Raw genomic sequence first — 18,123 nt, 5'->3', positions numbered from 1 at the left:
TATGCTAAACCTTCTGAGCAGCATGAACCTACAGGGCATTCACTGGATCCCACATACATGTATAAATCACTCTTAATTGAAGATCCACACCAGATTTAGACTAAGACAGTATTTATATGGAACAAGCTTGACCAGTTAGAACACATTAAGTGTCCTACCATCATGTATCATATACTGAGATCCCTTCTGCCTTATATAATACTGTACTCACAAAAACAACTGCCTTAAAGTAACGACGGAAACAAAGCAGAAACCCTATGTCATTCTGAGACATGAACTCCACTGTATTCAACACACAGGCAAAAGCAAGAATATGAAATCAATTATGTTGTCCTTTGGACATATGAAGATAATCCTACATTTACCACACAACAAAAAATGTTTAATATCACCTGGTATTTTACAGAATCAACTTTTCTAAAGAGTTAATACAAAAATTACAGAAGATTTTATTAAAGACACTTTTACTTTTCATTAATATACTGACTCTATGCATGATTATTTGGAAGCAAGTCCCACTGTGATAGCAAGGACAGCTTCTACGTACTTCTTGAAGAAAGGGTGCAATTAATATGCAACAACCACTTAAATAAGCATGCACAGGATTTTGACCTTAAAACAAGACTGAAAGAGAGGGGGGAGAGATTCTTAATTTTTTTAAGTTTAAGCAAAATTCTCTATCATTACCATTTGCAGATTAAGTAAATGATGATGAGGCAGATAAGAGTTAAGGCACACCACCACAATGGTGCCCACCACAGTGGAACAGCTGAATTGTTTGTTCAGTTTAAGGCAGCTGATAAGCTTTTTGTGATGCCCATTACATTTCTCATTTACTTCTAGACAAACCCATCCCTAAAAGGAAGAAAGGGACCAAAAAACATGTCTATCCTTCCCTCCAAGTACACCTATGCTGACAGCAAGTATCAACCTTTATATTATTCCACCGAAACTAATGAAGGAAGGCTTTTAAATAGCTGTTTATTTGCACTGCATGTCATTAGCTTCCACTAACACAAGGTGCCTCCACCTCCTGATTTCCTCAAATGCACTCCTCCCATTGCAGCACCCTGCATTCCATCCCACACAGCTTACAAGGTTCCCATATCCACCTGAAACAAGCAGCTCCAGGTATCTTACAGCATGGCCTCTTCCCATGTCCCCAGTCCGTCCCAAGGAGGCTTTCGTTTTGCCTTCCCAAGTCCAGTCCAATAAGTTGGTGTGTACTCCCAGGCCTACCTCATTCCGCCCCAGCCTGCTCAGGTCTGAGCCACCCTTCTCCCTTGCTTGCTGTCTTCTTCTGGCTCTAAATACAATCTCTGCCTGCACATTTCCTTGTAACTCCCTGGGTGGGGCTTGCCCTTCCCAGCTGTGACAAATCAGCAAGGTATGTCTGCCAGAAGCAGGCCAGTCCTGGCTCTGGGTTTGAGGCTGACAGAAAGGGATAAAACAAATGTCGTGCACCTAGAAAAAAAGAGGCTGCAACACTGACAGGCTGACGTGATGTGCTTTCTATTGGAGTCATAAGGCTCCAATGCCGCAAGACAAGCCCTGGAGCTTTTAAAACTGTGTGGCTATGGAAGCAGTGTTACGTATTAGTCCCCATAATCACAAGTAGAAATAAATGCAGTAATGCTGCTTCCACAGCTTCATTGCAGCTCTGCACAGAACCTTCAGTTCTATTAGAACACACAATGTCAGCCACTGAGTATACCACAGGCACAGCATCTGTGTGCAGAGGGATTGCCAGAAGGCACAATTTCATACATCTTGACGCAGCTGATAGGGTGGGGAAGCTGGATGGGACATGAGACAGACACACAAAGAAGTCCCATTTTGCTGATATCCTGGTAGATTACCTGAACAGATGCTCATCTGTGATCACCAAGGGAGGGGGGGGGGGGAAGAGACAGACTCTTACAGCCTATGGCAATTTCTCTGCAAATGGGTACTGAATATGTGTACGACTGATTCAAGGTATTAGTTTGATTTAAACAAGGCTTATTTCACCTTTGCTCAGTATGCTTAAAACACATTGAAATCAGTCAGTCAGTACTGATGTGTATGGTTTACTGATCAGTCAGTAAGAGAGATGTGTGTTTTCAGGTTTAACAAATGTGTGCATGCCATTTCTGAACATACAATACCTATCAAATATTTTACACTATCATAAGCCCTCTTAAGAGGAAAATAACATCAAGGCAGCTGAATGATAACATTCAACTCACCAGAAGTACCACACAAAACAGTATCCCTTAAATCATCACCATTAAAGCACCAGGCAATCAATACACAAAAAATAGAAAGGCAACCTAATGCATAAATATGTGTTACAGCAAGATTCAAAAGGAAGTATGGTAAAAATTTCATAAAAGGTGCTTGACTACAGGCACTAACAAAAAAATGATTCCAAGTGCCTAAAAGGGAAAATCCGGAGAGTCACTTTGCTCCAGAAAGCATGGAGTTTACTTAAAACAACAATACTAGAAGCCCAGTTAGATTGTATACCCCAAAGGAGGAAAGGTACCACTAAGTCCAGGAGGATGCCAGCATGGCTAACAGGTAAAGTCAAGAAAGCCATAAAAGGGAAGAAGACTTCCTTCCAAAATTGGAAGGCCTGTCCAAATGAAGAGAACAGAAAGGAACACAAACTCTGGCAAAATAAATACAAGGTGTCAATAAGGGAGCCAAAAAAGAGTTTTGAGGAACATTAAGCTAAAGGCATCAAGAGGAATAACAAAAACTTCTTTAAATACATCAGATGTAGGAAACCTGCCAAGGAGGCAGTCATACCATTAGACAATGAGGGAGTGAAAAGGAATAATTAAGGAGGATAAGGAGGTTGCAGGGAAACTAAATGAGTTCTTTGTGTCCGTCTTCACAGCAGAGGATACTGAGCATATACCTGTTCTTGAACCAGGCTTTTCGGGGATGGAGGCTAAAGAACTGAGTCAGATAGAAGTGATAAGAGATGATGTTCTAAACTGTCTGGAAAAACTGAAAATGAACAAATCACCAGGGCCGGATGGTATCCATCCAAGACTCCTCAAGGAACTCAAATGTGAAATTGCCCACCCCCTTGCTAAAATATATAACTTATACTTGCAATCAGGCTCTGTACCAGAGGACTGGAAAGTAGCCAATGTAACACTGATTTTCAAAAAGGGATCCAGGGGCGATCTGGGAAATTACAGACCAGTTAGCTTAACGTCCATTCCAGGCAAATTGATGGAAAGCATCCTCAAGGATATAAAATTGTAAAGCACATAGAAGAACAGGCCCTGCTGGGAGAGATCCAGCATGGCTTCTGCAAAGGGAAATCTTACCTCACCAACCTTTTGGAGTTCTTTGAGAGGGTCAACAAGTGTGTGGATCAAGGTGATCCAGTTGACATAGTATACCTGGACTTTCAAAAGCTTTCGACCAAGTTCCTCATCAAAGACTCCTGAGGAAACTTAGCAGTCAGGGGATAAGGGGACAAGTACATGTGTGGATTTGCTAACTGGTTGAAGGACAGGAAACAGAGGGTAGGGATAAATGGAGAGTTATCACAATGGAGGGAGGTAAGAAGTGGGGTCCCCCAGGGATCTGTACTGGGACCAGTGCTTTTTAATTTATTCATAAATGATCTAGAAGTAGGGGTAAGCAGCGAGGTGGCCAAATTTGCAGATGATACCGAACACTTTCAGATAGTGAAATCCAAAACGGATTGTGAGGAGCTCCAAAAGGATCTCACCAAATTAGTTGAGTGAGTGACAAAATGGTAAATGCGGTTCAACGTTGGCAAGTGTAAAGTGATGCACACTGGGATGAAAAACCCCAACTTCAAGTATACATTGATGGGATCTGAGCTGTTGGTGACTGACCAAGAGAGGGATTTTGGGGTCGTGGTGGACATCTCGTTGAAAGTGTCGACTCAATGTGCGGCAGCTGTGAAAAAGGCCAATTCCATGCTAGAGATCATTAGGAAGGGGATTGAAAATAAAACTGCTAATATTATAATGCCCTTATACAAAACCATGGTGCGACCACACTTGGGAGTACTGCATACAATTCTGATCACCATAACTAAAAAAGGACATTGTAGAACTGGAAAGCATGCAGAAGAGGGCAACCAAGATGATCAGGGGCCTAGAGCACCTTCCTTTTGAGGCAAGGCTACAACACCTGGGGTTATTTAGTTTAGAAAAAAGATGACTGCGGGGAGACATGCCAGAGGTCTATGAAATCATGCATGGTGTAGAGAAAGTGGATAGAAAGAAATTCTTCTCCCTCTCACGTAACACTAGAACCAGGGGTCATCCCATGAAATTTATTGCCAGGAAAATTAGGACCAACAAACAGAAGTACTTTTTCACACAGTGCATAATCAACTTATGGAATTCTCTACCACAGGATATGGTGACAGCCAACAACCTGGATGGCTTTAAGAGGGGTTTGGATAACTTCATGGAGGAGAGGTATATCAACGGCTACTAGTTGGAGGGCTGTAGGTCACCTCCAGCCTCAAGGGCAGGATGCCTTCGAGTACCAGTTGCAGGGGAGTAACGGCAGGAGAGAGGGCATGTGTTCAACTCCTGCCTGTAGGCTTCCAGTGGCATCTGGTGGGTCACTGTGTGAAACAGGATGCTGGACTAGATGGGCCTTGGGCTTGATCCAGCAGGGCTTTTCTAATGTTCTTAAGATAGTGCTCTCTGTTCCTTCTCCTCTACAATGGGGGAAAGCCTTGCCTCCCAGGAGACTATGTAGCTCCCTCCCCAAGTTGCCTAAAGGAATGAAGTGGGGACACACACTTCAAGAAGCTGCTTTGAAGCCAAAGAATTGTGAACAGCAAGACAAAAAGTGTTCTTCGATCAAAAGGCAGACACTTGGAGATGTCTCCTCTCCAGAAGGGACACATTTGCTGGTTTCGCCTTCTAAGCCAAAGCGAAGTTCAGCTTTTGCTGCCTGCTCTCCCATATGCTGAAGAAGAAAGCAACTATATTAGGGATCACATGACACAAAGCAAAATTTTCCTTGGGTTGGGTGATACATTAGTCTTCAGCAGATATATCCCACAAAAACATCTTGGGCAAGTTCTGGTTATCACAGATTACCCTACATTATGGAGAACAGTCTGTTGCTGTCTTGCTTTTTCTAATGGACAACAGCTAAACAGATCAGCTTAAATTAGGACTGTCAATGTAAAAGCATCTTGGACATCAAAGGCAACTGCAGAAATCTGTTAATATATTTATTTACCAAATTTGTACACCACCCCAAACCTCCATCTCTGGGAGGTAATATGAATGTAGCCAGAACTACATGATGTACTAAAGAAAATTCAAGAGATGGAGTATGTTTCAGTCTTCAGTCCCTTCCCTCCACTACCACCACCACCCCCCAAAGATTGTGTTATTTTAAATGTTTAAGAAAAGAAGGGACTGACAGAATAGGCATTAAATATTCTTCCAAGATCATAATGAATCAAGGACCTTAGAACAAGAAACATAGTCCGTAATTTTAAAGGAAACAATTCACAATCAAGTTTTAAAGTTTCCCATCAATGCTCAAATAAAATGAGAGCAAGCCGATGAATACACACAGCAGATATTTCACAACACACCACCACTGTTATATATCCACCATCACATTTAATGAGGTGCACTAGCACTTCAGCAACAAAGTTGTTCTAGTAAGCACTAATCTACCAATTTTCCTTTCACTACCTCTACAACTGGATTAAATTTGGTTCAAATCAGGGTCCACAAGTTAGATCTCTTGCACCTCAAAAGTTTACTAGTCCACCATTTTGATTTGGGGTGGATGACATCATTACAAACTACACCATTGAGGTGTCCCTGTGTGTCACTCACTACAACTGTTCCAAATTTGGGTCAAATTGGTTAGACAGTCCAAAAATTAGTGCATTTGCACCTCAAATGTTCGTGTCTGCCATACTGGATCAGGATGGATGACTACGCTATTGGTGCATTCCTGTGTGTCCCTACAGCTGAAGCAAATTTGGTTCAAATAGGTTAGGCAGTTCACCAAGTTAGACTACTTGAACCTCAAATGCTTATGAGTCCGCCATCTTGAATCGGGATGGATGACATCATTCCAAACTACGCCACTAGGTGTCCCTACAACTGTACCCAATTTGTTTCATATTGGGGGGGGACGGGGACACACGGACGGACACAAACACAGAATGCCTGGTGATCTCCTAAGCCTACTGTAAAGAAGGCTAAAAATAAAGATTAACTAATGACATGAACTGGGAAACGTAGCCTTTGTAGTTATTTTTCTGTTTGGCAAGTTCATATTATCTCACACATACAATCTCCACCACACGTGCGCATGAGCGCGCACACATACACATGGGCTGCTGTATGCACATAACCTTGGTCAGAGGATTGGTAAGAGTGCCAATCATCTATCCAAAGGAGGCAGGTGCCACAGGGGCTGAACCCAGCCCCATACCATTCCTTCCCAGAATATCGACACTAATATCAGTGATCTCAAGGGCTGCTGCAGACAGGGAGCAACTGAATTAATTATTATTATTCCAAATCATCTCAACAATGCCCTGCCTGCTATGCATGCTAAAAATACATAAATAAAAGTGAGAGTACCCAAATCTTATAAATTACTGAAAAATCAATATGTGAACTCCACATGAACAGTAGATAGGTTAGCGGTGGTGCTGTTTAGGTCACACCATTCATTCTAAGAATTTAGTTTTTCCTTCAGTGCAATTCAGAAACCCCTCTCCTACAAACCTTCTGAAGTCAAAGGTTAGAAAAAGAGAAAACTATTCTAATATCCCTATGGTCATATTATGTCTTGAGCTCCTTTTCACACAAAAAGTAATAGAAAAAGATTGCTTCACTTAATGTAAGATCTCAGTTTTCAAAACAAAAACAGATTTTAGTGACTAGTGAGAAAGAACAGTATTAAATAACAGCATTACCTTCATAAGTGTGATAGTTGTAGTAGGCAAAGTGATTCCTTCTCCCTGGGGTTAGAAAACACATGCACAGGACCCAGGTGAAGGCAGCATCAGCAGAACAGATACCATGCAGAACATGCGGAAGAGGGCAGAGAAAAGAAAAGATAGGAAAGAGTGAAACTGTAAGCCAACAACACTTACTCAATTTTAAAGGATGCAGTGCTTTTAATGCTTTCAACTTTAAGAACTGCACAGAATATACAGACATTGGTGTTGTGGGTGGATTAATACGACTGTTAAGTAGTTGGCAACAAGCTGCTAGAAGAAAGCACAGAAAAATCACCAAGCAAAGTGGAAAGGCCATAATTAACTGAATATAGGCTAAATAAAAACTTGCTTCACATTAGGATTACATTTTATTCTATAAATGACTGAGAGTTCCCTTCCCGCTCATTTATAGTTTTCACATATACAAGGGTATCATCATATACATTTCAAACACAGAATACTTTGCAATGGTATATCCCTCCACGGTTTTCTTTCCCCTTACACAATAGTTCTGGATTACAAAGCAGAGAAGTACCACCTAAGAATGGTGTCATATATGATGTTTCCCACATGAATCAATCTGGATATAAGAAAGAGCATGTATACTGACACACACAAAGCGGGTGAGTCTTTTGTCACTAGTACATGAACTGGGCAGCCACCATGACTATTGGCTACCTAGTCTGTATGATCACTAAAAGAAAAAGAAAAAAGAGGGGGGGGGAGAACACCTTATATCCCACTTTGTATGTTATGGTGTACATACCTGAAACCTAAGGCAAAAGGCAGTCTAAAAAATAAAATACTTTACTACATACAGATTAACTACAAATAAAAAAAATATCAAGCATGAAGCAAACCTCAATGCTCAATTTTCTTGCACATTCAGAAGTAATCTTGTTGGACTACTATGATTGCCATAGCCCCCCCATCCCCTTCCCCATTTTCCTTTGATTGCATGTGTCAACAGAAATGGAAGGGAGAGCAGAGTGTATGAATTTATCTTCATCTAAGAGTAGGTCTATCAAGGAATCTTTCCACATGGGAAAGGCTCATTTCAGAGGCAGGACCAAAATTAGCTTTCAATCCTACAGTTCCTAAGGGGAAATCCAATTGCACAGGATCTCTCTTATATACTTGTCTTACTTGGTTTATTTGGGATAGATTAGAATTGTAGTACGCTGCTTGCCTTGATCATGACTAGATACTATTACTTTTGTTACACTGATCAGCTGCAGAGTGTATATGTAGTTGTGTTTGAGTGTAAAAACACAAACTACATAATGCATAGTTTGATCACTCCCTGCATCTGTATTCATCTGCTAGAATCAAAATAAAAAACCCAAATTAAACTCCTAATTGCTACCAGTGAAAGACTGATAGCAATATTTTCGATCTCCTATGGTACAACTTAAATGTCACTTGATTTTAGAGCAGAACATGTCAATATACGGGTATTTAAGACATTTCTATTGTTCTGGTTTGATGGAAATATCAAGTCTCCTCACAACAGCTTTCAAATTTACACTTAAGCAAGTCAATAGAGCTAACTACAAGTACACAGTCAGTTGGTCAATCAAGCTAGCCAGCCACAAAAAAATAGCTGGCCAATCTCCAACAGTTTAGTGAAGTATTATTCAGAAAAACCACAATATATCTTCGGAGATGTCTATGGGTGAGTTTGAACATAACACCAAACTACAGCTACACTTAACCAAGACTGACAAGCCAACTACAAATCCTGGGTACAGATCTTGGTCAGGCAGCCCAAAATAAACAACAGTGACATGGCATGCATTCAGACATGAAACTAACCTGTTAGATGGAATATATGATTTGAATTTATTATAATATTTGTTTGGTCTGGCCTTCCAGGGTTTTTTGATTTAAATTTTTCTGACAGTTTTAATATTTTTAAGTAATTGCTAGTTTTTTTGTACACTAATCAGATCCTCTGGATGGGCTAATATAAAAATGTCATTCATTCAATAAACAAAGGTTCCACATTGTTTTTTAACCCACCCTATATATACTTGGCTATCTGTAAACCTAGAATCTCTCTTCTACCAGAATGCTATTTTCTTGCAAGTTATATTTTATTTTTTATTTTTACATTTTATATCCCGCTCTTCCTCCAAGGAGCCCAGAGCAGTGTACTACATACTTAAGTTTCTCTTCACAACAACCCTGTGAAGTAGGTTAGGCTGAGAGAGAAGTGACTGGCCCAGAGTCACTCAGCAAGTATCAAGGCTGAATGGGGATTTGAACTTGGGTCTCCCCGGTCCTAGTCCAGCACTCTAACCACTACACCATGCTGGCTCTAGCATAACTTTGTATTTCTTTAAATGAGTTATGTTCTTCTTGCACTTCCTTATGAAATCAAATTCAGGAACTTTTTCAAACTAAGACAAACTACGAAGGTCAAAAATGAAGATACTTGACACATGTAGAATTTAAAATATTTACCAGTATATCTGCAGGAAAAGGAATAAAATAAAATCTTGATCTATGGATACAATTATAGTCAAATCTCAAATAAATGAAAATTGAGTGTTGCCAAGAACTTCAGGACCATACATCTAGCAGACAGGACAAGAAAGAGGACTACAAATATTATTTGCCCATGGCGGGGGGTGGGGAGAGAGTCCAACAATGAACAATCTAGGAATCCAACTATGACCAGCAACTTTACTGCTTTTAAATCAATGTCTAATAGGGCTCACCATTAATGGGACATATGACTCTTGGCTTTTGACTTTGCAAACTAACATGTATGGCACCAAGTGCACAATGTCTGCTGCCATATATTTTCAATGTATTAGTAAATGTTACATTTTTATCCCAACCTTGACCCAAGCCACTCATGGCACTTATTGTACTTGGCAGGTCTTGATTAGAAATGAAAATGTTAGGGCAGTGATCACAGTGTACTGATAATTAACAAAAGGGAAGACTTTTGGAACTGCTGTACACATACTTGTACAACTTCTTTTAATACCTGGCATGAATGACATACATGGGAGTTGCTGTGGAATACACTAACATACATGATCTCCCCTGTATGATATGAAAACTGGTTAGGCTAGCTCAGCTCACACCTTCTAAGATATGCCCAATTTATTACCAGATATCTTACTGTTCAATTAAGTGAACTGCAGTGGGAATCTATAAAAGTAAAGTAGGAGAATGTTGGGATATAAATACAGGTCCAAGTTTTATTACCATTTATTCTGGTTATTTAATAAAGAGGTCTGTGTCACTCTAACTGTACTAAATCAGAAGTTTCTAATTTGCTAAAAGGTTTAGAGGATGTTGGAATATCCTGTCAAATTCTGTTTAATCAATGTTGGAAACTACAGGACACAGACAAGATTCCATTGTCGATTGGCTCTTTATTGTCAGATAGGCTAGAAGCCCAGCAGAGGAGAGGGAGAGTCCATCTGCTTCCCATCCAGTACTGCCTGGGATGAGAGACCAAGTGGGTGCTGTGGGTTCCTTCTGCTGTTACCTGCCTGCTCCTGCTTCCCCTGTGGAGCTGCTGCCTCTGTGTAACATCTGCGGGGAGTGTGTGCAGGATTGGGACCAGCTCCTGAGCGATTCAGCAGTTCCTCAGGTCACCTGCTCGACTTTGGGCTTTATAGGAACACTGCCTATGGAGGCGGGGCTGCCACCAAAGAGACGACACCAAAGGGGATCGCCCCTTTGGGGGATAATGAGGGTAAAGGCCAGGCTGTTTGGCTCAAGATACCTCGTGGGTGTGCAAAGGAAGGCAGATATTATAATTGGACTTCTCTTTGAAATCTTGGGTGAGTTGAGTTTTAATGTGTCTGGGTCTGTCTGGAGATGGGGAGACAGGGTGTGTATCCACTGATTATAGGGCAGTTATTCCAGTGGTGGTGGGGAATAAAAGAAGTAATGTTGACAGGTCAGAAAGCTGTTGCAGGGGAAGGGAAACAAGAAACTTAATTACTATCTCCACTTCTGGCTGTCCTGCCAGCTCTTTGACCTTGGAAAGCAATGCTAACTGCCCACAGAACCTCATCTTGCCCCTTTGTAATGCCAGGTTAGTCCAGAATAAACCTGAAATCATCCATTATTTGATTCTGGATGAAGGGGCCGATCTAGTATGTATTACAGAGACTTGGTTGGGAGAGGCTGGTGACCTGGTCTGGTCCTGGCTTCTTTCTCCAGGATACTCTGTTGAGGAGCAGGGGAGGGGATGTGGGCGGGGAGGTGGAACAGCTGTGGTCTACAAGAACAAGATCTCCCTTGCCAGGATCCCTGTCAAAGTCAAGGGATCTCTAACCATACTGGTCAGGGGTCAAAGGATCCCTGACCATACTGAATGTGCATACCTAAGTCTGGGGACCAGGGATAGACTGGAACTTCTATTGGTGTACCAATCGCCCCACTGCCTGACCGAATCCCTGAGCTGAGGGACTTGGTCTCAGGCTTGGCGTTGGAGTCTCCCAGGCTTGTAGTGCTGGGGGACTTCAATGTTCACTTTGGGACTGATTTGTCCTGGGCAACTCAGGAGTTCATAGCGGCCATGACAACTATGGGCCTATCCCAGGTGGTCTCGGGACTGATGCACATTGCTGGTCATACACTTGATCTGGTCTTTCACTCTGAACAGGGTGGTGCTCTGTGGGTGGGGATTCCAGCGTTTTCCCCTTTGTCATGGATGGAACACCACCTGGTTAAGGTTGGACTCATGACCATGCCCCACCTCCGCAGGGACAGGGGACCATTAGGATGGTCCTCCCGAGAAGGTTACTGGATCCAATAGGATTCCAAGAAGCCTTGGAGGGATTTAGTATTGGATCTGCTGGTGACTCTGTTGACACTCTGGTGGAGAATTGGAATAATCAACTCACTAGGGCAGTTGATACAATCGTTCATAAGCGATCTGCTTTGAAACTGGTCCCTTGGTATACGGAAAAACTATGGGGGCTGAAGCAGCGAGGTAGACGACTAGAACGCAAGTGGAGAAAGACTCGACTCAAACAGATTATTAAATAGAGAGCATCCGAAGATCTATGCTCAGGCAATACATGCGGCAAAGAAGCATTTCTTTTCCTCCTGTATCCCCTCCGCAAATTCATGTCCGGAGGAGTTGTTCAGGGTTGTGAAGGGGCTAATGTGTGCCCCTCCCCCCTTGAATCAGTACTTAGAACCAACAATTACTCTCTGTGATGTTTTTAATGAGTTCTTTGTGGACAAAATCTCTCATATTCAGGCCGACTTGGATTCAAACTCCACAATTGTTACAGAGTCTAATGCTGAGGGGTCCAGCAGCTCCTCTTATGTGATGATCCTGGATCAGTTTCATTTTGTGACTCCTGAGGCTGTGGACAAGTTGCTTGGAATGGTGCGGCCTACCACCTGCCCTCTTGTTCCTTGCCCAACATGACTTACACTATCTGGCAGTGAGGCTGTTGTAGAGGGCCTAGTAGAGATTATAAATGCTTCTTTGAAGGAGGGCAGGATGCCTCCTTGTCTTAAGGAGGCAATCATTAGACCACTTCTGAAGAAGCCTGCCTTGGATCCCTCAGAGTTAAATAATTACAGGCCTGTCTCCAACCTTCCATTCTTGAGCAAGATGATTGAGAAGGTGGTGGCCTCCCAGCTCCAGGCGGTCTTGGAAGAAACTGATTACCTAGACCAATTTCAAACTGGCTTTTGGGCAGGCTATGGGGTGGGGACAGACTTGGTCAGCCTGATGGATGATCTCCAATTGGGAATTGACAGAGGGAGTGGTCCCTGTTGGTCTTTTCAGATCTCTGCAGCTTTCGATACTAATGACCATAGTATCCTTCTGGAACGTCTGAGGGGATAGGAAGTGGGAGGCACTGCTTTGCAGTCATTCTGCTCCTACCTCATGGACAGATTCCAGATGGTGTCTCTTGAAGATGTTATTCTTCAAAATCTGAACTTTCGTATGGTGTCCCTCAGGGCTCCATACTGTCTCCGACGACGTTAACGTCTACATGAAACCGCTGAGAGAGATCACCAGGGGATTTGGTGCAGGGTGTTATCAATATGCTGATGACACCCAAATCTATTTCTCCATGTCAACATCATCAGGAGAAGGTATAACCTCGCTAAACGCCTGCATGAAGGCAGTAGTGGGCTGGATGAGGGATAACAAACTGAGACTGAATCCAGATGAGACGGAGATACTAATTTTGCGGGGTCAAAACTCAGGACATGATTTTGATCGCCAGTTCTGGATGGGGTCACACTGTCCCGGAAGGAACAGGTGCGCAGTCTGGGGGTGTTTCTGGATCCAAACCTCTCCCTGGTGTCCCAGGTTTAGGCGGTGGCCAGAGGTGCTTTTTATCAGCTTTGGCTGATACTCCAGCTGCGTCCATTTCCTGAGATCAACAACCTCAAAACTGTGGTACATCTGCTGGTAACCTCTAAGCTGGATTACTGCAATGCACTGTATGTGGGGCTGCCTTTGTATGTAGTCCAGAAACTGCAGTTGGTTCAGAACATGGCAGCCAGGTTGGTCTCTGGTTCATCTAGAAGACACCATATTACTCCTGTCTTGAAGGAATTGCATTGGCTACCGATATGTTTCCGGGCGAAATAAAAGGTGCAGATTATTACCTATAAAGCCCTAAAAATATTAAGCCCTGGGTATTTAAGAGAACGTCTTCTTTACCATGAGTCCCACTGCCTGCTAAGATCATCTGGAGAGGTTTGCCTGCAGCTGCTGCCAACTCCTCTGGAGGCTACTCAGGCTTTCTCCATTGCAGCCCCTGGACTTTGGAATTATTATTATTATTATTTATTTTATTTCTATACCGCCCTTCAAAAATGGCTCAGGGTGGTTTACACAGAGAAATAATACATAAATAAGATGGATCCCTGTCCCCAAAGGGCTCACAATCTAAAAAGAAACAAAAGAAACATAAGATACACAACAGCAACAGTCACTGGAGGTTCTGTGCTGGAGGTGGATAGGGCCAGTTATTCCCCGCTGCTAAATAAAGAGAATCACCACGTTAAAAGGTGCCTCTTTGCCAAGTTAGCAAGGAATGTGTTCCCTGTTGAAATAAGAGCCTCCCCATCTCGGTCAATTTTTAAAAAGGCACTGTAGACACATTTATTCACCCAGGCTTTTTAATTAGGTTTATAGTTTTAAATAATTTTAATAGTGGGTTTTAAATGTTTTTAATCTTTTAAATGGTTTTAATAGTTAATTGATTTAATGTTTTAAATGATTTTAATTGTAAACCAGAGACGCAAGTTTTGGGCGGTATAGAAATATTTCAAATAAATGAATGAATGAATAAAATATTAGAGTAATATTGTTCTAATAATAAAGTTGTTAGCTACTGAACTTAGAAATTCCTACTGAAAAATTTGTTAAGGACCATCAGAAAAGCGGTATTTTCTTTAAATTTGGAATTGTGGTTTTGTTTGAAGTGTCTGGTCAACACTGCACATTTTTTTTAGAAAATACAAAGAAGTTGCAAAAATGTGTCTTTCCTAATTTTCTATTAAATCTGATGGAGAGAAACAAAGTGGAGAATGTGGCGGGTGTGGTGGAACTCAGTAATTAGGAAAACTGAGTTGATAGTTATATGGAGTCTATGGCTGACATTCTGACTAACAAAGCATGTACACTTTGAGGGACTGCAGGAACACAACTGAATCCCTCATGCAATCCCGATTCCCCCAGCGTGTGCATAGTTATGCAAGGGCCATTCAAGTTCTAAGTGCTCCCTACACTCCAGAAGGGCTCTCTACAATTGGGAACAAGGCACATAGGGTCTGAGCCACTGAATTAAATATTTGAAGTATCATCTTCATGTGTCATTACAAAAACAGAGATAGTTTGGATCTAGAGGTATCCAACTGCATGCAGAAGTTGTGCTCCATCTAGGGCCTGTTTTACAATTTATAGTAGAGAACTGTGCAAGACACATGAAACTAAAATTATTATTTATAGATCACCTAAAGTTATTAGATGTTCAACAAAAATTAGAATACAAGCCCTTTCCTCAGAATTGGAGATAAAAAGGAAGAATATTACATAATAGGGAGAACAAGAATGGGGAATCAATCAGGGAAAGCCAGGGTAAACTTTGAATAAATCCAAAGATGTTCTTCCACTATCTCCTGTGCAAGCAGAAGCATGAGAACAGTCATAAAGTCTATTACAGCATTGTGGACTCTTTTGCATCAATGTCTGTGGAAGAATGAGACTGGTTATTTTCCCTTTGTTTGTGATTCTTTGAATCCAACCGACTGTTCAGGGCCAGCACACAATGCTGTTTCAACCAAGTTAATACAGTATGTATGTATGTATATTTAAACAAATCACAATCATAAGGTAGATGCATTTGTGCTTCAACTTATTCTCTAAGAAATTGCCTATGTATGCCTTTTAAAAAATAAAGATTAGTATTAAACAATCCAAACCTACAACTAAGACAAAACAACAAGAGTCTTTAGGCAACTAAAAGACTAAAATATTTATGGTAGAATAAGCTTGTGTGGGTTACAGTCCACTTAATCAAAAACATGGAGTGTAATCCTCAGCAGGAAGGTGTTTACAAATACACTCACACATAAAGAAACAAGTTGTTCAAGTAAGAACTAATCAGCCTACTTTCCTTTCATTGTCTCTACATCTGGACTAAATTTGTTGCAAATCGAGGTCCACAAGTTAGATCTCTTGCACCTCAAATGTTCATGTGTCCACCGTCTTGGATTGGGGTGGATGACATCATTACAAACTGCACCATTGAGGTGTCCTTGTGTCACTCACTGCAACTGTTCCAAATTTGGTTCAAATAGGTTAGATAGCCCTAAAGTTAGTGCACTTGCACCTCAAAGGTTTATGCATCCACCATCTTAGACTGGGGTGGGTAACATAACCACAAATTACACCATTAGGGAATCCCTGTGTGTCCATTCAGCTGAACCTAATTCAGTTAGACATTCCACAAGTAAGCCCACTTGCACCTCAAATGTTCACGTGTCCACCATCTTGGATTGGGGTAGATGTCAACACCACAAACTATGCCATTGTGGTGTCCCTATGGGTCCCTACAGCTATAGCAAATTTGGTTGAAATCGGTTAAGCAGTTCACAAGTTAGCCCACTTGCACCTCAAAAGTTTACGCATCCACTATCTTGGATTGGGGTGAGTGACAGAACTACACTGTTGAGGTGTCCCTATGTGTCACTCACTACAGCTGTACCTAATTTGGTTTAAATTAGTTAGACAATCCACAAATTAGCCTGCTTGCACCTCAGATGTTCACGTAGCTGCCATCTTGAATTGGAGTGGATGACATCAACACAAACTATGCCATTTCGGTCCCTACAGCTGTAGCAAATTTGGTTCAGATTGGTTAGGTGGTTCACAAGTTAGTCCACTTGCTCTTCAAAAGTTTATGTGTCCACCGTCTTGTATTAGGGTGAGTGACAGCATCACAAACTACGCCACTGAGGTGTCCCTACAACTGTACCCGATTTGGTTCATATTGGTCCAGGCGTTGCAAAGTTGATAGTGGGGGGGGGGGGCACACAGATGGACACACACACAGAATGCTGGGTGATCTCATAAGCCTGCTGGAAAATAGGCTAAAAATGAAAACAAAAGAATCAAGTGCAAGAGGAAATGCCAGAAGACTAGTGACAAACTTAAATATACACAAAATTAGCAAATGATAATTCTTAATAGCTAAAAGAAGTGAAAAGTTAATTAAATCTGTGGTGTGTGGGGCGGGGCTGAGGTCTCTGGTAATATCATGCTAAATCAACTGATTCTTGCTCTAATTTCTGCGAAGTTTTTCTGTTGAAGATCCATCACTTTAAGGTCAACAACATAATGTCCTAGAAGATTTAAAATTTATCCCATGGTTTCTGAAAATGTTGCTTTTATTTTCATATATCACATTGGAAGATGAGCAAGTGAAAGAGCCTCTGATAGTATAGCTAACATTTTGGGGTCCTATAATGGTGTTACCTGAGCAAATATGGGAACAGAGTGGGCATCAGAGTTGTGGCAAGGCCTGGGCTCTGTCCTTGTCTCTCTGTTGTTGCTGGTGACTAGCCTTTTATGGGGGCTGTCTGTAAGCAAGAACAGCTTAACACTGAAGTCCTATGTGAGAGAAGTACGGTTGCCGATTATACACGGTAGTAGTTCAGCTGGGAATCGTAGGTAGCAAATACAGGTTGCTTACCTGTAACTTAATATCTGGAAGTGATCCAATGACATTCTGTCATTTTCTCCTCTGAGTCTGTTCTGTAGCAGGCTGTTTCTGGGTACCAGTCTAGCCCTATCAATCTTACCTCTCTCTGTCTCTCTCATTTTGTTCAACAAATATTGTGATTTTAGGAATGACTTGTAATGTAATTCCAGGTCCAAGTCCTTGTCCAAAGAGCTGGGGGGAAATGTGGTTTTACCATAAGGCTTGTCTATAGATAATGGATCATATGATGTGTTCTGGGTGAAAAGCATGCAGATAACTACAGCAATCCGTGGTAATCAGTAAATGTTACTGTGGCAAGGAGTGACTCAGACTGAAGACAAGAAGGAGAATCACCTGAGTAAGAATTTTTATTTATTTATTTGGTATATCGGTACACCACCCCAAACTCAAATCTCTGGGTGGTTTACAACAAACATAAAACAAATTAAAACAGAAATTAAGACATTAAAATTGTTTAAAACCACAATTCCAGTTAAAAAGTTTGGGTGAATAAATTCATCTTAACAGTCTTTTTAAAAGCTGTCAGAGTTGGAGAAACTCTTATTTTGGCATGGAGCACATTCCAAAGCCTCAGAATGGCAGCAGAGAAAGTCTGCTCCTGAATAGCCACCAGATGAACTGGTGGCAACTGCAGAAGAGCAGTATATAAATATTAGTATTAGTAGTAGTCATAGATGTACTTCCTCAAATGATCTCAATAGGTGGCATGGTTCATAACAAAGATAACATTCTCTTAAGTTCCCTGGGCCTAAGCTGTTTTGAGCTTTATAAGTTATAACTAGCACTTTGTATTTGCCCTGAAACATATTGGTAGTCAGTGTAGCTCTTTTAACAAAGGAGCAATGAGGTCTCTGTGAGATGACCCAGAGACCAACCTGGCTGCCACATTTTGCACCAATTGCAATT

General features: G+C 41.5%; 1 protein-coding gene across 22 annotated transcripts in view; it reads right to left on the bottom strand.

Annotated features, from left to right (window-relative positions):
- The window catches only part of AFDN (afadin, adherens junction formation factor), a 180,365-nt gene that overhangs the window by 91,511 nt on the left and 70,731 nt on the right, over positions 1 to 18,123 (bottom strand). For 17 of the 22 annotated variants that reach the window (XR_008316302.1, XM_053296599.1, XM_053296610.1 and 14 more), the window contains exon 9: positions 6,953 to 6,997. The exons of the other annotated variants lie outside the window; for them this stretch is intronic. Coding sequence is in view for 16 of the 17 variants with exons in the window: in XM_053296599.1 (XP_053152574.1) it covers positions 6,953 to 6,997 (45 nt within the window). In the remaining variant the exon portion in view is untranslated. The remainder of the gene's footprint in view (positions 1 to 6,952; positions 6,998 to 18,123) is intronic. 22 annotated transcript variants of the gene reach the window in all.

The sequence above is a fragment of the Hemicordylus capensis genome, chromosome 1, assembly GCF_027244095.1.
Source record: "Hemicordylus capensis ecotype Gifberg chromosome 1, rHemCap1.1.pri, whole genome shotgun sequence".
Taxonomy (NCBI): Eukaryota; Metazoa; Chordata; class Lepidosauria; order Squamata; family Cordylidae; genus Hemicordylus; species Hemicordylus capensis.
This window is presented reverse-complemented; position numbering and strand designations above follow the sequence as displayed.